Below are 20,375 nucleotides of genomic sequence, written 5' to 3'. Positions count from 1 at the left end.
AGGAACCGTAGTGTACAAAGGCTGTAATAAATCTAGTCAAGAAGAAAAGCAAAGCTTACAAAAGGTTCAGAAAATATAATGTTACAGTTCTAGAAGATTGTAAGGCTACTAGGAAGGAGCTTAAGATGGAAATTAGGAGAGCCAGAAGGGGCCATCAGAAGGCCTCGGCAGGCAGAATTAAGGAAAGCCCCAAGGCATCCTCCAAGTATGTGAAGAGCAAGAGGATAAGACGTGAAAGAATAGGACGTATGAAGTGTGACCGTGGGAAAGTGTGTATGGAACCAGAGGAAATAGCAGAGGTACTTAATGAATACTTCAGTATTCACTATGGAAGAGGATCTTGGTGATTGTAGTGATGACTTGCAGCAGACTGAAAAGCTTGAGCATGTAGTTATTAAGAAAGAGGATGTGTTGGAACTTTTGGAAAGCATCAAGTTAGATAAGTCGCCGGGACAGGATGAGATGTACCCTAGGCTACTGTGGGAGGCGAGGGAGGAGATTGCTGAGCCTCTGGTGATGATCTTTGCATCATCAATGGGGATGGGAGAGTTTCCGGAGGATTGGAGGGTTGTGGATGTTGTTCCTTTATTCAAGAAAGGGAGCAGCGATAGCCCAAGAAGTTATAGACCAGTGAGTCTTACCTCAGTGGTTGGTAAGTTGATGGAGAAGATCCAGAGAAGCAGGATTTATGAACATTTGGAGAGGTATAATATGATGAGGAATAGTCAGCATGGCTTTGACAAGGGCAGGTCATGCCTTAAGAGCCTGATTTAATTTTTTGAGGATGTGGCTAAACACATTGATGAAGGAAGAGCAGTAGATGTAGTGTATATGGATTTCAGCAAGGCATTTGAGAAGGTACCCCATGCAAGGCTTATTGAGAAAGTAAGGAGGCGTGGGATCCAAGGGGACATTGCTTTGTGGATCGAGAACTGGCTTGCCACAGAAGGCAAAGAGTGGTTGTAGACGGGGCATATTCTGCATGGAGGTTGGTCACCAGTGGAATGCTTCAGGAATCTGACCTTACTCTTCGTGATTTTTATAAATGACCTGGATGAGGGAGTGGAGTATGGGTTAGTAAGTTTGCTGATGACACAAAGGTTGGAGGTGTGGATAGTGTGGAGGGCTGTCAGAGGTTACCGCAGGACATTGATAGGGTGCAAAACTGGGCTGAGAAGTGGTAGATGGAGTTCAACCCAGATAAGTGTGAGGTGGTTCATTTTGGTAGATCAAATATGATGGTGAATATAGTATTAATGCTAAGACTCTTGGCAGTGTGGAGGATCAGAGGGATCTTGGGATCCGAGTCCATAGGACGCTCAAAGCAGATGTGCAGGTTGACTGTGTGATTAAGAAGGCGTATGGTGTATAGGCCTCATCAATCGTGGAATTGAATTTAGCAGCTGATAGGCAATGTTGCAGCTATATAGGACCCTGGTCAGACCCCACTTGGAGTACTGTCTCAGTTCTGGTCGCCTCATTATGGGAAGGATGTGGAAGCCATAGAAAGGGTGCAGAGGAGATTTACCAGGATGTTGCCTGGATTGGGGAGCATGCCTTATGAGAATAGGTTGAGTGAACTTGGCCTTTTCTCCTTGGAGCAGAGGAGGATGAGAGGTGACCTGATAGAGATGTATATGATGAGAGGCGTTGATCATGTGGATAGTCAGATGCTTTTTCCCAGGGCTGAAGTGGTTGACATGAGAGGGCACAGGTTTAAGGTACTGGGGAGTAGGTTCAGAGGAGATGTCAGTGGTAAGTCTTTTTTCACAGAGAGTGCTGAGTGCGTTGGAATGGGCTGCCAGCAATGGTGGCGGAGGCGAATACGATAAGGTCTTTTAAGAGATTTTTAGATGGGTACATGGAGCTTAGTAAAATAGAGGGCTATAGGTAAGCCTAGTAATTTCTAAGGTAGGGACATGTTTGGCACAACTTTGTGGGCTAAAGGGCATGTATTGTGCTGTAGGTTTTCTATGTTTCCATGTTTCTGCTAACGAAGAGAAGTGTAGAAGCAGGTATTTTTTAGGAAGTAGAGAGGCTATGGAAGGACTTAGCCAATTTAGGAGAAAAGGCAAAAAAGTGGCGGATGGAATACAGTGTCGGGAAGTGTATGGTCATGCACTTTAGTAGAAGAAATGAAAGGCTTGATTATTTTCTAAATGAAGAAAAAATACAAATATCTGAAGCACAAAGGGATTTGGAAGTCTTTGTGCAGGATGCCCTGAAGGTTAATTTTTTGGTTGAATCTCTGGTGAGGAAGGCAAATGCAATGCTAGCCTTCATTTCAAGAGTACTAGAATGTAAAAGCAAAGATGTAATGTTGAGACTTTATAAAGCAGTGGTGAGTATTGTGAACAGTTTTGGGCCCCTTAGAAAAGAAGTGCTGAAACTGGAAAGGGTTCAAAGGAGGTTCATGAAAATGATTCCAGGGTTAAATGTAAAAGAACATTTAATGGATCTGGGTCTGCATTGACTGGAATTCAGAAGAAAGTGGGGTGACCTAATTGAAACCTATTGAATGGTGAAAGGTCTTGATAGTGTAAATCTAGAGAGAATATTTGCTATGGTGGTGGAGTCTTATGACCGGAGGACTTAGCCTCAGAATAGAGGGTGTTCATTTTGAACAGAGATGAGGAATTTCGTTTGCTAGAGAGTCTTGGATCTGTGGAATTCATTACTACAGGCAGCTGTGTAGGCTAAGCCTTTATGTATGTTCAAGGCAGAGGTTGACAGTGTCTTGATTGATCAGAGCCTGAAGAGATGCAGGGGAAAGGCAGAAGTTTGGAGCTGAGAGGGAAAATGGATCAGCCATGATGACATGGAGCAGACTTGATGGGCCAAATGGCCTAATTCTGTTCCTATATCTTACGTTCTTGTGCTGTAGCCCATCTGCTTCAAGGTTTGAAGTGTTGTGCATTGAGAGATGTTCTTCTGAACACTAATGTTGTAATGTATGGTTATTTGAGTTGCTGTCACCTTTCTGTCAGCTTGAATCAGTCTGGCCATTCTCATCTGACCCCTCTCATTTTTATCCACTGAACTGCCATTCTCTGGATGCTTTCGGTTTCTCACACCATACTCAGTAAACTTGAGATAGAGACTGTTGTGCATGAAAATCTAGGAAGTCAGCAATTTCTGAGATGCTTAAACCACCACATCTGGCACCAACATTCTTTATCTTTTTGACATTTGGTCTGAACAACAACTGATTCTCTTGACGAAGTTTGTATGCTTTCAGGCATTGAGTTGCTGCCACATCATTGTATTTGAATCTTTGTACTTCTCTGTCCATCAGGCTGAGGCCTAGATATTCCGTTAATTCAAAATAAAATTCATAAATGTCAGATACATTCTGTTTTTTTTTGTTTTGACACTAAGCCCTGGTTCTCAATTTCAAAGCTAGAGAAAAGATCATGTGCCATCCCAGGAATCACTTTAATGGGTCTTTGCCTTTTAAGGCAATTATAATCATGTTTAAGTAAAGAGACCAAAACTGTACATGGTGGTCCAAGTGTAATCTTACCAAGGTATTCCAAATGTAGTCTTAGCAAGAGCTCTAAGAAAGAGAGAGCTGAATATTCTTGTGCAGAGTTGCCAAAGGCAGCTATGGTCAACAATTAATTTGAAAACTAAAATAACTTTATTGTTTATTGCCAAGGGAATTTGTTTCAGTATATTGTGGATTACTGTGCCTCATTGCTCTTCTTGCTTATAGAATGATTTAAATGCATTGGAAGTAGTTTGGAAAAGTTTATCAGTCTGATACCTAGGATGACAAAGTGGATAGGGACAGATGCTTTCTCTTGTAGGAGAATCTAGAACTTGGAGCTACTAAGTATTTAAAAATGAAAGATCACCTTTTTAAGACTCATGAGTTGAACTTTTTTATGAAGTGTTGTGAGTCTTCCTCAAAGGACTCTCAGCAGAATATTTTTTAAAGGAGATTCTTCATAAGGAGAAAATTCACAATAAGTAGATTGGAATATAGAGATGAAGCTGCCTTCAGGTTCTTTCTTGTATCAGGAAAGAAGTACACAGTCATTCTAACATCTTTCCATGCTCTTCTGCTGTTTGCAGCTAATGCTAAACAAATAGTTGCTAAATTATGTGTTGAATGGCTGAGAAGGCTTGAGGGGCTGAGTGGCCTGCTCGTCTTCCTAATCCTTAAGTTTGTATGTTCTCCTCTTTGCTGCAAGCGAATCTGCTATCACTTCTTCCCTGATATAGGTGTGACGCATGTGCAAAAGAATGTGGTTGGCTTTCAGTTGTTCTTTGAAATAAACAGTGCTCAGGAACAATTGAGGATACTTCTTATACTCTTATTATTATAATAATTTATAAATGCCTTTTGAACTCTAGTGGCTTATGAATTTCATTCCTGCTAGCTGTGCCTTCAATAAATGTTAATGAAGTTGTTAAACATTATTTCCTTTTTTGCCTCAAATGAATATTCACCCCCACAATAAGTTTCCAGCATTTTATCAATAAGATTATAAGAGATAGGAACAGAATTTAGCCATTTGGCCTATCCGAGTCTACTCTGCTAGTTCATCACGGCAGATGTCCATTTTCACTTTCAGTGCCATTTTCTTGCTTTCTCCCCATAACCTTTCATGCCCTCACTAATCAAACAGATTAATCAAGAACCTATCAACCTCCGCCTTAAGTATATCCAATGAGTGGGCCTCCACAGCTTGCCTATGGTAATAAACTCCAGAGATTCCCCACCCTCTGGCTAAAGAAATTCATCCTCGTTTCCATTCTAGATGGATATCCCTTGATTCTGATGCTGTGCCCTCAGGTCCTAGACTCACCCTTCTCAGAAACATTCTCGCCACATCCAATCTATCTAGGCCTTTGAAGATCTGATGAGTTTCAATGAGAACCAACCTCCCCCTCCCTCACCACTCCACCATCCTTCTAAAGTCTAGTGAGTACAGGCCCAGAGCCATTAAACACTCCTTATGATAACTCTTTCATTCCCTGAATCATTCATACTAACCTTCTCTGAACTCTCTCCAACACCAGCATCTACTTTCTTCCAATAAGGAGCTGAAAACTGCTCACAATACTCCCAAGTGAGGCCTCACCAGTGCCTTATAAAGCCTCAGCATTACATCCTTGCTTTAGAATGATATTTTAGTTCTCTTGAATGCTAATTTGCCTTCCTCACCATTGACTTGACCTGCAAATTAACCTTTAGAGAACCCTGCATGAGGACTCCCAAGTTCCTTTACACCTTGGATTTTTGAGTTTTTTGCCAGTTTAGAAAATAATCTATGCTTTTGTTTCTTCTACCAACGTGCAAGACCATACACTTTCCAACACTGTATTCCATTTGCCACTTCCTTGCCCATTCTCCGAATCTGCTAAATACTGCTGCAGACTCCCTGCATCCTCAACGCTACCTGCTCCTCTGCCTATATTTGCATCATTTACAAATCTGGCCACAAAACCATCAGATTCTGTGTACAAAATCGTTGGCATATAACATGAAAAGAAGTGGTCCCAAAACCAACCCCTTACAGAACACCACTAGTCATTGGCAGCCAACCAGAAAAGGCTCCCTTTACTCCCATTCATTGCCTCCTGCCATTCAGCCAATGCCCTTTCCATGCTAGTATCTTTCCTGTAATACCATGGGTTCTTACATTGTTAAGTAGCCTCATGTGTGGCACCTTGTCAAAGGCCGTCTGAAAATCCAAGTAAACAACATCCAACATCCATTTTTTGTCTGTCCTGCTTGTTTTTTTTCCCCAGAAAACTGCTAGTGTCTTCCACAGTGAAGAAAATGTAAAGTACTTATTTAGTTCATCTGCCATTTCTTTGTCCCCAATTACTACCTCTTCAGCTTCATTTTCCAGTAATCTGATATATACTCTAGCTTCTCTTCTACTCTTTATTATTTCTGAAAAAGCTTTTGGTATCCTCTTTAATATTATTGGCTAGCTTATCTTACTATGTCATTTCTCCTCCCCGCCCCATGGCATTTTTAGTTGTCTTGTTAGTCTTCAATTTACCCAATCTTCTAACCTCTGATTAATTTTTGCTCTACTATATATGCCCTCTCTTTTGCTTTTGTTTTAGACTTCCCTTGTCAGCCACTGTTAACGCCATCTTGCCTTTGGAGTACTACTACTTCCTTGGGATGTATCTATCCTGTGCCTTCAAATTGTTCCCAGAAATTCCAGCCTTCGCTGTTCTGTCATTACCTTTGCATTCAACTTTTAACAGCTTCTCTCTCATGCCACTATAATTCCCTTTACTATATATATCTAAGGTGCCTAAGACTTTTACAGGGTACTGTAGTGATTTTATATATGCTGCTGCAAAAAAAATCAAAATTTCATGACATACGTGAGTGATAATAAACCTGATTCTGATATAGGACTCTGTGGATTGGGAGGGGGAATCATGGTTGGGAAAAAGTGAGAGAACTGGATGCATCAGGAAGACATTCTGTAATGATCAATAAACTGATTGTTTGGTATCAAATAACCTTGCCTGGAGTCCTGGGGTGTATCTGCACCCGTGCAGACCCCGCTCAGCATTTCTTCTCTGTTATCTGTCCCACACCCCTCCTGCAGTGCTTGCCATTCCAAACATCTTTGTTCCTGCCAGATTTACAAACTCGTTCTCTCAGATTTTATTTCTCTCTCTCTCTCCCTCCTCCTCCCCCTTCTCTCCCCTCCCCCTTCTCTCCCCTCCCCCTTCTCTCCCCTCCCCCTTCTCTCCCCTCCCCCTTCTCTCCCCTCCCCCTTCTCTCCCCTCCCCTTCTCTCCCCTCCCCTTCTCTCCCCTCCCCTTCTCTCCCCTCCCCCTTCTCTCCCCTCCCCCTTCTCTCCCCTCCCCCTTCTCTCCCCTCCCCCTTCTCTCCCCTCCCCTTCTCTCCCCTTCCCTCCACTTCTCTCCCCCCTCTCTCCCCCCTCTCTCCCCCTCTCTCCCCCTCTCTCCCCCTCTCTCCCCCTCTCTCCCCCTCTCTCCCCCTCTCTCCCCCTCTCTCCCCCTCTCTCCCCCTCTCTCCCCCTCTCTCCCCCTCTCCCCCCTCTCTCCACCCTCTCTCCACCCTCTCTCCCCCTCCCCCCTCCCCCTCTCTCCACTCCCCCTCTCTCCACTCCCCCTCTCTCCACTCCCCCTCTCTCCACTCCCCCTCTCTCCACTCCCCCTCCCTCCCCTCTTTCCCTCCCTCCCCTCTTTCCCTCCCTCCCCTCTTCCCCTCCCTCCCCTCTTCCCCCTCCCCTCTTCCCCCTCCCCTCTTCCCCCTCCCCTCTTCCCCCTCCCCCCTTCCCCGTCTCTCTCCCTCTCTCCCCTTCTCCCCCCTTTGTTTGTTTGTGTGTGTGTGTGTGTGTGTGTGTGTGTGTGTGTGTGTGTATGTATATATATATATATACATACACACATATATATACAATCCAACAACTAGACCCACTCATCAGTAATTTTCCATTTATAATGTTACCTTTTTTTAATAGACATGTTAGTATTCCAGTTGGACTATTTCAGAGCCTGAGAAAGTTTGGAACATTGTTACTGATGCATCCACTACATCTGCTGTCATCTATTTTTGAAACTTGGGTTTCAGGGGATTTATCTGGTGCTTGTCTCCTTAATTTCTTCAGTGTTATAGCTCACTAGGTATTTTGTGTGTTATTGAAATGTTAATGGCACCTGAAGGTTCCTGCATGGCTAGAGGGAGAGTAGTATTTTAGAAAAATCTGTCCTTCTGATTCTTGACTACATTTTGTTTCCAATAAATTTTCTGTGGGAGGGAGCTGATCTTCATAACCGGTGGGCGAAGACTGCAACTATACTGCGTAAGTAAGGTCATCCTGCTGTATCTTGTTGACCTGCACTATGCAAATAATGCTTCTGTTTGAAGCTGAGCTTTACATTTGCCAAATCATTTACTGAAATATAAGAGGATGGGTCTCTAAATAAGTGTCTGTAAGGCATAGTTCCTTTATCAACCTACTTTTATCTAGCTGTGAGGCCTCAGGAAACATTGACCATTTTCCACATTGGCAACACAGTAATGCAGCTGGAAAAGTTAATATCTCCCAGCTCCAAGCCCATGTTTGATCCTGGCTCCCAGTGTTGACTGTATGGAGTTTGCACCTTCTTCCTTGTCACTGTCTGTGTTTCTTCTAGGTGTTCCAGTTCTTCACACATAACAAAGTGTGGTGAATTGGTGAGTTAATTCACCCCTAGTGTGTGTTTAAGTGCAGTAGTAGAATTTGGGAGAAATTTCTGTGCTATATGAGAGTATGATTCTGCCTTGGGAGCCAACTTTGGGGAAAGGCAAATATCAATGATGAGATTCCCTATCACTTTCAGTGTATCATTGCAGCTTTGTTCAATTGAGGAACAGATATTTGAAGGTCAAGACCTTTGGCCTGTCATAAAACACATGATCAACTAGGCAGCAGTTATCTCTGCTTCCCGTTTACTTTGAACAGGTGAATCTGTGCAGTGCCTCTCCCAGGCCTCAGCCCCAGTATTGAGTTGCTGCTCCATTTCTGTTGGCTGCTACATTCATGTACCTGATACTAGACTCCCAAAATAGACGCTCTATTACAAGCTTTGTCATAGTGGTGATTACTGAGCAGATCCAAGGAAAAGAATTGGATATGTTCATAGCCTCTTGGACGAACAACACCTGAGATCTCTGGCTCCAGCCATTTAAATTGCAAGAGGATGATTCAGCATATGTTATCATGAACTTTGGGTCCATTCACAGTAAATACAGAATCCCTGTATGGGTGGTGAAAGAAGTGCACAGCCATGTTAATATGTTTCCATGTTTTTCTGCTATTCCCAGCTAATGATAAACAAATACATGCAGAATAATGGCAACATCACTGAATGGAATAATTTGATCATTCAAGTTTGTGCTGATTCTCTGCAAAAGCAATACAGCAATAATGATGTTTCATTACCCTACTCAGAGATGTTACTCATTCTCGTACTTTTTTCAAATTGCTCAAATGTCATCTATAAGTTTGCCAATGACACTACTGTTGGCGGAATTCCAAATAGCAACAAGGGGGCATACTGGAGAGAGATCAGCTGGTTGAGTGGTGTCACAACAGCAACTTCGTCCTCACCTTCAACAAGGCCAAGGAATTGATTGCGGATCAGCAAGGGGAAGTCAGGAGAACACACACCAATCTACATTGAGGGTCAACAATAAAAATGGTGAACAGCTTTGAGTTCCTGCGTATGAACATCTAGCTGTATTTATCTTGGGTCCAACACTGATGCAATCAATAAAAAGGCATGCCAACAGTTACACTCCATTAAGAGTTTGAGGAGATCTGTTATACCACTAAAAACACTAGCATATTTCTGCAGATATATGATGGCGAGTATTCCAACTTTTTGCATTACTGCCTAGTATGGTGGCTCTAATGCAGAAGATTGAGAGAGGCTGCAGAGAGATGTAGATTCAGCCAGCTCCATCATAGGCACATCTTCAAAGGGTGGTGTCTTAAAGAAGGTGGCATCCATCATTAAGGATCCTCACTATCCAGAAATGCCTCTCTCACAATCAGATTTCGAAAAGTCCATGAGCAACATCTCCCTACTCCTCTTTTGCACTATCTATTCATTTATTCATTGTAACTTATAGTAATTTCTTATGTTTTGCAATGTGCTGCTACCACAAAACAACAAAATGTATGACATACTATATGTCAGTAATAATAAACCTGAGCACTTTCTGTTGTCTTACTGGTGTAGATCTCATATTATTTGGAGTTGCATTATTGTAGCTCTCTATGCCTTTCTCTGTGCTTTTATCTTTGCTTATCTTTGCTTTTCTAGCCTTCTAACAGGAAATCTGTCCAGTACTCCCTCCAAGGGTTGCTTGATCCAACCCGTCCTGCACCCTTACTACATAATTCCCATGGCAACACTAGACTTTTGTGACCTTGCAAATTAAATTCAGCTTGGGATTTCAGTGCTGTGATTGTCTCATGAAGCAGAATGATATATACCAAGTGGCACCTAAGCCTCTCACGGTGGATCCTACTCTATTTCTGGACCATACTAATGACCTCTTGATAGATTATGCTGCAAAGGCTTTTTTTAAACATATTTTTAAATGGCTCTGGTATGTCAATTGTGCATGCTTAAAAATAGGTGAAACATTTTAAAAAAAATAATTTAAAAATTGGAAAATTTTACTTAAAATGCGTTTAGAAACACTACCTGAAATTACTACTTCAGAAAAGGGTCACTCTAAATACCATTCAAATTAATGAGGTCACTCTGTATATGTTATCCATGTACTGATCTGAAGACTATTATTCTTTGGCGTACCACAATTGAGCTACCCTGGACATGGAAGTGAATCCAGCAACAGAACAAGAAGTCAGTTGTCTTTTGTCTTATATCTGACATCTAGCACAGCCCTGGTTTGTCTGTTCTAATGCATAGATACAGAGGTTGGGTCCATACTGATCAGCTGTTGTGACAAGTTGACAGTTCTGTGCAAGTGATCAGCACAGTCTGATTCATACTTCCTAAGATGTGACTAAGCTAGCATTTAATACACAGTTCATTGTGTCTTCCTCACTTTGGTCCTACCTCTGTGTTGAATTAAGAAAATAAAATGCTAGGGCTGTATTATAAAAAATATCTCTCTGAGGTGAAGATCAATTTTACATAAATAAGCTGTCTCATTTAAATTATAATACTGTGACCCAAATTTTAATGAAGCATATTTCTTCCCCCTCAACATCTTGTAGAAGAACCAATGTTTGAAGAAAAGGAAAACCAAGAATCGGTCCAGCTTTCTATTGAGGAAATGGCTTCTCAGGAAGAAGAAATTGTTGATTCTACTCTTAAAACCAGAGGTATAAATAGGAAAAAGTTGAAGTAAACTCAACATTTGATTTCTTATGATAGAACTTTGTATACTCCTTACCTGGATGCTTATCACCTTTCTACCTCGGATCAAGTTAGATTCTTCATTTCTCCCTCTCTAACAGTCTATATCGCAACCTTGAACTGCTTCTCTTTGAATCTTTTTCCTGTCTTGATTTTCTTCGTCTGAGTACCTTGTCATGCTTTAAATGGAGCACACATCTCATTGTTATTTTAAGCCACCTCTGTTCTCTTTTTCCTGCTGCCAGTTTTTATTATTGAGTTTTTCTTTAAACCTAAGCCTTTTAACCTTAATTGCCACTGTATCTGACAGTTTCTTTTAACAACTGTCTTTGACATTCAAATAATACTTATAGGGAGGAAAAAATGCCTTCTCTTTTATTTTTCCTACAGCCATCCTGCAAGCTATACCCTGCTCCTATTGAAACCTTGCTTGTCTTCCTCTTTATGAGTATTGAAAAATACAGTGCTTCTTGCTTTCCTTTTAGTTTCATATATTTTTTGTGAAATCACAAAAAAGGCATGAACCTATTTCCCATGTCTACTTCAGATGTTCTCTGTAGAAACTTACTCCATAGAAACTTGCAACTTGGTATTTTAGATGAAAGTTTTCTACCTGTTTGCTTCCAATGTTTCTTTTATTCTTTGGCATTGTGAACTGTTGACTGTCCATTTTGAATTTTCTGGTAGATTAGACAGTGAGGGCAGGAAGAGTCTGAGAATTATTATTTGATTTGCTTTCAATCTTGTTTAAAGATGATAACCTAAATCTGACTTCAGTTTTGGGCATCTAAGCACCACTTTTCCTAGTGGTTGCTCCCACGAAAAGTTTGGTCAAGTCAGTGGATCCTGTACCATATTATAGCCTGCCGCTCATTTATGCATATATAATCATTATTATGTGCTATGTTATATGATGTGGGTGATCATGGTCTTGACCATGATTGTTCTTTGCAATTTTTTCTACAGATGTGATTTTCCATTGCCTTCTTCTTTGCACTATCTTTTCCAAGAAGAGAGAACCCATCAATTATCAATAATCTCTAGAGATTGTTTACCTGGCATTATTAGTTGCATAACCAGCACTTGTGATATGCACCAGCTGCTCAGTCAACCAGCTACCACCTGCCCCTGTGGCTTCACGTGACCCTGATCGTGGGAGGCAAACGGGTGCTACACCTTTCCCAAGGGTGACCTCCTGGCTTTCAGAGGAAAGGAGCGTCTTACACTATGCCACCCCAGCTGGATATATGCACAGAACTATTCCTACATATTTACTAAACAGTCATTTAAGTGGGGATGGTGATTTTTTTTTTGAAGGGAAAGGCCTTTTGGGAATATGGAGCTTTAGTTATATTAAATTAGATCTACTTAAGCCAGATTGAACTCTGGACTTCTGGTCTATACTGCTAGGTGCTTTTTGATGTCATTTTTTCAACAGTCTGTTCTTGTACAATCACATTTTTCTTTTTCTTTGGCTTACAGTTCTCTGTTGTGCTTGTGCAGATTCCAGGGCTGCACTAATCAGGAGGAAGTCACAAATAGCAGAATGGCACTTTCACTAGCAGAGGTGGAATCCAGTTCATGAATAACAATGCAGCAACCTTACACATATTGCTGACATTTTTTTTGAAGCAATACTTGTTTTAGTTGAAGACCTTTAGAAGAGTTTTAAATAGCTTGAGTTTCCAAATGATTGTGAACCATATCTGAAAGCCAGAAGGTCAGATGTTGAGTCTTAGAGCAACAAAGTCTTGCTGCAGCTCTATAAAACCTTAGTCAGACCACATTTGGAGTATTGCATGCAGTTCTGGCCCCCATTTAGGAAAGATGTGGAATTGGTGCAGAAGAGATTTATCAGGATGCTGCCTGGATGAGAGGGTAGGAGCTGCAAGGAAAGGTTGGAAGACTTAGGTTGTTCTCCTTTGAGCATCAGAAGCTGAAAGGTGGCCTTTAAAATTGAGAGACATAGATTGGGTTGATGGTCAGAATCTTCTCCTCGGGATAGAAATGTCAAACATCGTTAAACAAGTATTTAAGGTTGTGGGTGGGGTGGAATGTTTAAAAGCAAGGTCAAGGGCACCTGCTACACAGAATGAGCTACCAGGAATAGTCATGAAATCAGAGAGTTTAAGAGGTTTTTAGATGATCACATGAATATAGAAGGATTGGAAAATTATGTACTATACATAGGAAGAGGTCATTTGGTATAAGTTGGCATCAAGGTTTACATAACATGAACTGAATGGCTTATACACTGCTGTAATATTCTATATTCTAAGTTCATTGGACTATATGGTAATGAGTTTCATGGAGCTGGGATTTGCACCAACTGTTTTTTTCATCTCTTATGCATAACCATGTGAACAAAAATGGTAAATTACTATTTTGTTTGTAGTTACAGAACTTGAAGGAAATCTAGTTGCAGAAGTAAGGCCTTTGGAAGAAGACTTGGAAAAGACTGAATTGCCAATGATGCCAACTCTGAAGTCCATGGAATCTGCACAGACAATGGAAGGTAGGGAATAAAATTTAACATTTGATACTACTTAAATGTTTGGTTAAGAACATCTGCCCATTATGATTCTGAGTCATACATATCAGGATGGCGTTGGTTCAATCCCATGTCAATACCAAGTTGAGTGTAACCAGCTTGGATAGCAGTTAAAGTTTCAGTTGATCTCTACATCCCTGTGGAAGAATGTAGGGGTGGGAGAGGGATGGCTGGGTGGAGAGGAATTATCAATCATGTTCTTGCTCTGATGATTAACCTTAAAATGCATTCTGGACTTTGGGGTGATTGCAATATTTGATTTTATCCAAGGTTTATATTTACTTTCATCATGAATGCCTTAAATCCCCTAGAATCTAGCAAGGAATATTTGCCTTCAAAGATAAAGGTTGACATTTGAGAGTAAATAAGATATTAGCATGTTTGCTTCTGAGCCCAAAGTTGTGTAGGGATGCTGCACAAAGATTAGGGAAAATTGTCTGGGGGGGGGGGCATTAAAACAGCGCATTTCAGTTTTACTTACTTTGTTCTTTTTTTCTAATTTTGCTTTTGGGAATTACTTTTGCGATTATGTTTTGATATATTAATTGCAATGACCGTAATTCAATAACACAGGATACAGGAATTGAAATCCCACCAAGACAAATTGTAACACTAAAGTTTGGATCTGGTTTATCATCAAAAATTGACGACCAAAGCTGTCACAATTTTGTGACAATTCAATGCCCTTGCTAATTTCCATTAAGCTTTCCACCTTGCCTGCCTGGTCTGTATGCAATTTCATATGTGCAAGAGGTGACTGTTTCCTTCAGTTTCTTCAGGGAATTACATGGTACATTCTTCAGGGATGTACAGCTCAGCAAGAGTTGCCTTGACACTTTCTCTTTGTTTTTTTTAAATAAATGACCTTGAAATAAAACTGCAGCAGAATTGAGGGTTGACCTGAATTTGAGTTTAAAAGTGCCTTGCAGTCATAAAATAGAAGGTTGTTTTTCCAGAGTATATTCAAAACTAGTTCAGTTGGCAAATGTGCCATATGGTACAGTATTAAGCTATGCTGATGGGATTGTTCCTCTATTTCCTAAGCTAGTTAGTTTCAAGGCCAGGGAGGAGTGATGACTTGCCAGAGAAGGGAGTCAAACAAGCTACTTCAGCTAATGTACAGGTATGAGCATCTGATGAGAACAGATAGAGCATTTGAGTAATGTGCGTAGGTTAGTTACAAGTAAACAATGGCTGTATAGGGAGGATATTGGAAAGTTGCTTGTACGTAGGATGACCTTCGTTAGAACTTTCTCCTTTAACATAATAATGAGAACATACTAGAGAGTGGAAGGAGGGTGCAGTAAGCTGGTGGAACACACTCTAAGAATGGTAGCCGAAAAATAGAAGTTTACACAATACAAGTTTAACTGGATGAAAGGTAGTTTCAGAACAGTAACTCAGTTATGGTGTGTCAATGTAAGGGAGTAAAAGTCACTGAGCAATATCATGCACTTTGTAGCCAATGGCAAGAATGCATCTGGTGAGTGTAAAAGGGGAATGACTGTCATTCATTTTCAATTTCATATGTGATCTACTTAAATGATTGCCCCTCTGTTTCAAAATTTTATAAAAGCTCAAACCCTTAATCTTAATATGATTTATATTACATCCTACTTCATTAGTTTTGTTTTAACAGAATGCTGAGGAAAGGAGAACATAGAACTATAACAGTACAGCACAGGAACAGGCTCTTCAGCCCACAATGCTGTACTGAACCAATTAAATTAGTAATTAGCTAATTTAACTAATTCCTTCTGCCTGCACAATGTCCATATCCCTCCATTCTCCTCACATTCATGACGCTATCTACACATCTCTTAAAAGTCCCTAATGTATCTGCCTCTACCAGCACCCTAGGCATCACATTCCAGGTACTCATCATTCCTGTGTTTTTAAAAAAAAATCTTAACCCCACTTACCTTATTTCCATGCCCTCTGATATTAGACTTCTCAATCCTGTGGAAAAGAGGCTGTCTGTCTGTCTTATCTATCTATGCCTCTCAAAATCTTATAAACCTCTGTCACATCTCCCCCCAGCCACGAGAGTCTGTTCAAACGCTTGTTATAGCACATGCCCTCTAATCCAGGCAACATCTTGGTAAACCTCTTCTGCATTGTCTCTAAAGCCTTTAAATCCTTCCTATAATGGAGCAACCAGAACTGTATGTAATACTCCAAATGCAACCTAACTACAGTTTTAAAGCTGCAACATACTGACTTTTGAATTCATTGCCTCAGCTAATAAAGGCAAGCTTAACCACCCTGTCAACCTGTATAGCCACTTTCACTGAATTATGACCTTGGACACCAAGGTACCTCTGTCCATCAAGACTGTTAGGAGTCTTGCCCTTATTTTCTCTTTGTTACACCTTGGTAGGTCAAACATTTCACATTTGCCTGGGTTAAACTCCATCTGCCAGTGAACTATGCTGTCCACAACACCACCTGTCTTCGTATCATCTGCAAACTTACTAACCCACCCATCTACATTTTTACCCAGACCATTTATATTCATCACAAACAGCAGATGTCTCAGTACAGATCCCTGCAGAACCCACTAACCATAGTCCTCCAGCTACAATAAATCCTTTCGACCATTACCCTTTGTCTTCTACGAGTAAGCCAATTCTGAATCCAAATGGCAATTCACCATGGATTCCATGCATCTTAATCCAATGAATGAGCGTCTCATGAGGACCTTGTCAAACACCTTACTAAAATCCATGTAGACAACATCCACAGTTCTACCTTCAGTAGTAACCATCATCACCTCATCAAAAAGCTCAATCAAATTAGTAAGACAGACTTTTCCTACAAAAGCCATAATGACTCTCCCTAATTAGGGTATGGTTTTCCAAATGATCATAAATCCTATCCCTAAGAATTCTCTCCAGTAACTTCCTTACCACTGATGTGAGACTAATCAGCCTATAGTTCTAGGGTTATCCCTGATTCTCTTCTTGAATAAGAGATTACCATTAGTTACTCAACAGTCCTCTGGGACCTTGCTTGTGGTTAGAGAGGACACAAAGGTATTGGTCAGGGCTCAGCAATCTGTTGCCTCTCTCAATAACTTGGGGTATATTCCATCAGGACCTGATGTCTTATCTACTTTAATGCTCTTTAAAAAGAGACCCAACACTACCTCTTTTACTTTGAAATACCTATCATATTAATACTCAGCACAGATCTCTCTATTCTCCATGTCCTTCCCCTTGGTAAATGTATGATGTAAAGAACTCATTGAGAACCTCATCCACATCCTTTGTATTCAAGAAAATGTTTCTCCCTTTATCCTTGAGTGGTCCTACTCTCTTCCTAGCTATCCTCTTGCTCCTGATGTATATGTAGCATGTCTTGGAATTCTCTTTAATCCTATTTGGCTTAAGACTTTTCATGGTCCCTCCTGGCTTTGAGTTCTTGTACGGCCTCTTTATAATCCTGAAAGCTCTGTTTGACTCTAACTTCCTAAGCTTTGCATACTGTTCCTTTTTCTTCTTGTCTAAATTCATCACCTCTCTCAACATTCAAGGTTCTCTTACCTTTCCATCCTGGTCCTTACTTCTGATTGGAACATACCTGTCCTGTTCCTCTGTGCAGCTGGTCTTTAAACAAGCTCCACGTGCTAGACGTGGACTTGCCCAAAAACAAATATTCGTAATTTGCCGTTCTCCAATTTATTGCTCTCCCACTAATTCCATACTTTAACTATAGCTATCTGAAAACTTAACACTGTTTCCTAACTGTTCACACCCTGACAGGTCGGTCACCTGGCCAGGCTCACTACCCAACACCAGGTCCAGTATAGCCACCACTCTTGTTGAACTATTTACGTATTGATTTAGGATACCCTCCTGGATGCACCTAACAAATTCTGCTACATTTAAACTGCTTGCACTATGAAGGACCCAGTTGAAATGAGGGAAGCTGAAGTCCACCCCCATGATAACAACTCTACACCCTTCCTTAATCTGCCTGCATATTTGTTCCTAAGTGTCCCAGGGGCTATTGGGGGTCTGTAGTGTAATCCAATCAGAGTGATTGCACCCTTCCTATTTTTAAGTACTACCCATACAAACTCAGTTGTTGAGCCGTCCATTATGTCCCCTCAGAGTGCAGCTATGATATTATCCCTGATTAGTAGTGCAAACCCCTCCCTCTCTATCTTTTCTAAAACATCAAAACCCTGTGATATTAAGTACACATTCCTGTCCCCCTCTCAACCAAGTCTCTGCAATGGCTGCAACATTCTAGTGCCATGAACTGATCCAGCTCATTCTCCTCGCATTAAAATACCTCCACTTCAAATTGCCCGTCCTATCTTGTCTACTACTTTGTTTTGCCTGTTTTTGCTGGCCCTGACATCTACCTTCCTCTCTATCCCTCCATATTTTGATCTGGCACTCTGGTTCCCATTCCCCTGCTAAAGTAGTTTAAACCTTCCCAAGTAGCACTAGTGATCCTCCCAGCCAGGATATTGGTTCCCCTCCTCTTGTACAGATCGCCCTGCTGCTGGGTTGTGATAGGTCATTCTCCCCCCACCCCCCTAGCGAGGTATCCAAAGGGGTATATTTGTTGCTGAGTGGAATGACCACAGGGGAACCATGCAGTGACTGTTTACTTTCCTTACTTCTGGTGGTCACCCATCTGCTATGAAACCTGCACTCTGAGTGTGACCAGCTCCGTAAAAGCTTCATCTATGAAGTTTTCAGCCCCCTGCATGGCCCTGAGTACATCCAGCTTCAGTTCCATGACCCAGATGCCAAGACTAATTTGTTTTCTATCTACTAACTTAATAAAAAAAAGTGCCTATTTATAAAATTGAAGGAAGCTGAAAAGTAGGCTTAGAGCCTGGTTTGAAGTTTTGGTCTCCCCTGCCCCTCCTTTCTTGATCTAACCCTAGAACAAGCTTTCCTAAGTAGTTGTTATGATACTCAGTTGTGAATAAATGGAAACCTGCTGGGTTTCTACATTGAAAGGACAAAAGAGCAAAAACACAAGTCAGAATTAAAATACAAAACTGTTTATTTAAAATACAAAACTGTTTATGGAATTACCAAAGAATAATCTACTGCTGATATGGAAGATAGCTGAATTGATCCTTTACAGTTATTTGTCTATTTCCACAGTTCAAATTCCTTCATACACACATAGAGCCTGACCATAAATGGGTTCATAATTTCTGTCTTAACCACAAAGGCAAGGATTCAATTCACTACAAATATTTGAAGTTTCTCCAGCTGTCAGTTCTAAAAGTTCATCTTTTATCTGTGGCCTCTTTTAATAAACTAAGAAGAATTCGCTATCATCTTCCCTTTCATACCTACTCCCGATTTTCAATGTTCAACTATAAGCCTATAATTTCAGTTATTTAATAAAAAATTATCTTTCACATCAGTAGTAATTATCCACTGGTAATTCCATAAATTTATTATTTGAGGAATATGAATGGAATGAAGCACTTCTACATAAAACAAAACAGAAACTGCTTTCTACATCTGTTGACCAGTGATGCATAACACCTGTGCACACCTAGGTTAGGTAAAGACTATTTTGTACAAAAGAAAGTAATCATCAGCCCTTTGCATTCTAATATTCTGTCATTGACATTAGCATTGGCCTGAAAATTAGAATTCCTAAAGTACCATGGCTATGGGAGCAGATCAACATCAGTGCAAACTGCATTGCTGCTGACCTCCTCCTGTCACCATGGTACTTCAGGTATGATTTCCTTAAATCTTTTCACTATCTCAAAGCATAAGCCAGAACCTTGTTGAAATGTTCCCTTGTCTGGTTGACTGCAGAGGCCTTTCCTTTGATACAATTTGTTGAAGGAATCAACAAAAACTTTGATGTAGTTCCCAAGTGAAGATGTCTATTTCAACAGGGAAGATGGAAGAGAATGTTGAAGTAGAGACACTGCCCCGCTTGAGCTTCAGTTTGAATTGGGGTTACCTGTGTGGTGAACCAGGATAGAGTAACACCTTTACATAAACTGTGATTCTCAGCCTTTTTGAGAGTTGATTTCCAGTAAAATACCATTAACATAGAGCAATAATGCGCAGGAACAGCCTTTTGGCCAGCGATGTTGTGCAAAGCTAATTAAATTTGTAATCAAGCCCCCATCTAAACTAGAGCCTTTTGCCTACAGAATGTCAATATGCTTCCACTTCCTGCACATTCAGGTGCCTTTCTAAGGGCCTTTTGAATGCCTCAATTGTATTTCCCTTCACTATCACCTTGGCAGTGCATTCCAAGCACCCACCATTCACTGTATGTAAAATAAAAAGAAGCCCCACTCATCTTTTTTGAAATTACCTTCTTGCACCTTAAATGCATGCCCTCTGTTCTTGAATAGTTCAACCATGTGGGGAAGACGATGCTGTATGTCTGCTCTGTCAGTGCCATAATCATATGAACTTGTTTCAGATCTCCCCTCAGCCTCTGCCATTCCAGAGAAAACAATGCATGCAATCCAGGCTCTCCTTATAGCAAATGCCCTCTAATCTAGGCAGCTTATTAGTAACCCTTGTCTGTGCCCCCTCCAAAGCCTCCAGATGTGACCTAATTGGAGTTGTATAAAGGTGCAGCAGAACTTCCCAACGCTTGAACTCAGTTCTTAATTAATAAAGGCAAGCATGCCATATGCTTCCATTACCACCCTGTCCAACCCATTTAACCACTATTAGAGAGCTGTTGGCTCCTTTACATCATATATTTGTTTAATTGCTGAGTAACTCACTATTTAATGGTAAATTTATTTTGTGCTTTCTATCTTCATTCATTGACTGTAGGTGAGCGTCATTCTTTTTTTTATGTCCTTGAACTGATTGATTTGCCACAACATTTTAGAGGACTTAATTTGGAATTGCATATAGGTCAGATAAGGTAATAACTCAGATCTGTCCCCACAAGTCATCGGAAGCAATCTG

At 40.8% G+C, this 20,375-nt stretch overlaps 1 protein-coding gene across 4 annotated transcripts in view; it reads left to right on the top strand.

Annotated features, from left to right (window-relative positions):
* LOC132396313 (microtubule-associated protein 4-like) overlaps positions 1-20,375 on the top strand; it is a 282,482-nt gene that overhangs the window by 173,591 nt on the left and 88,516 nt on the right. For all 4 annotated transcript variants that reach the window (XM_059973844.1, XM_059973840.1, XM_059973849.1 and 1 more), the window contains 2 exons: positions 10,748-10,855; positions 13,285-13,404. In XM_059973844.1, the coding sequence (XP_059829827.1) occupies positions 10,748-10,855; positions 13,285-13,404 (228 nt within the window). The remainder of the gene's footprint in view (positions 1-10,747; positions 10,856-13,284; positions 13,405-20,375) is intronic.

This window comes from Hypanus sabinus, chromosome 1 (assembly GCF_030144855.1).
Source record: "Hypanus sabinus isolate sHypSab1 chromosome 1, sHypSab1.hap1, whole genome shotgun sequence".
Taxonomy (NCBI): domain Eukaryota; kingdom Metazoa; phylum Chordata; class Chondrichthyes; order Myliobatiformes; family Dasyatidae; genus Hypanus; species Hypanus sabinus.
Note: the sequence above shows the minus strand (reverse complement) of the source record. Positions and strands in the feature narration are given on the sequence as shown.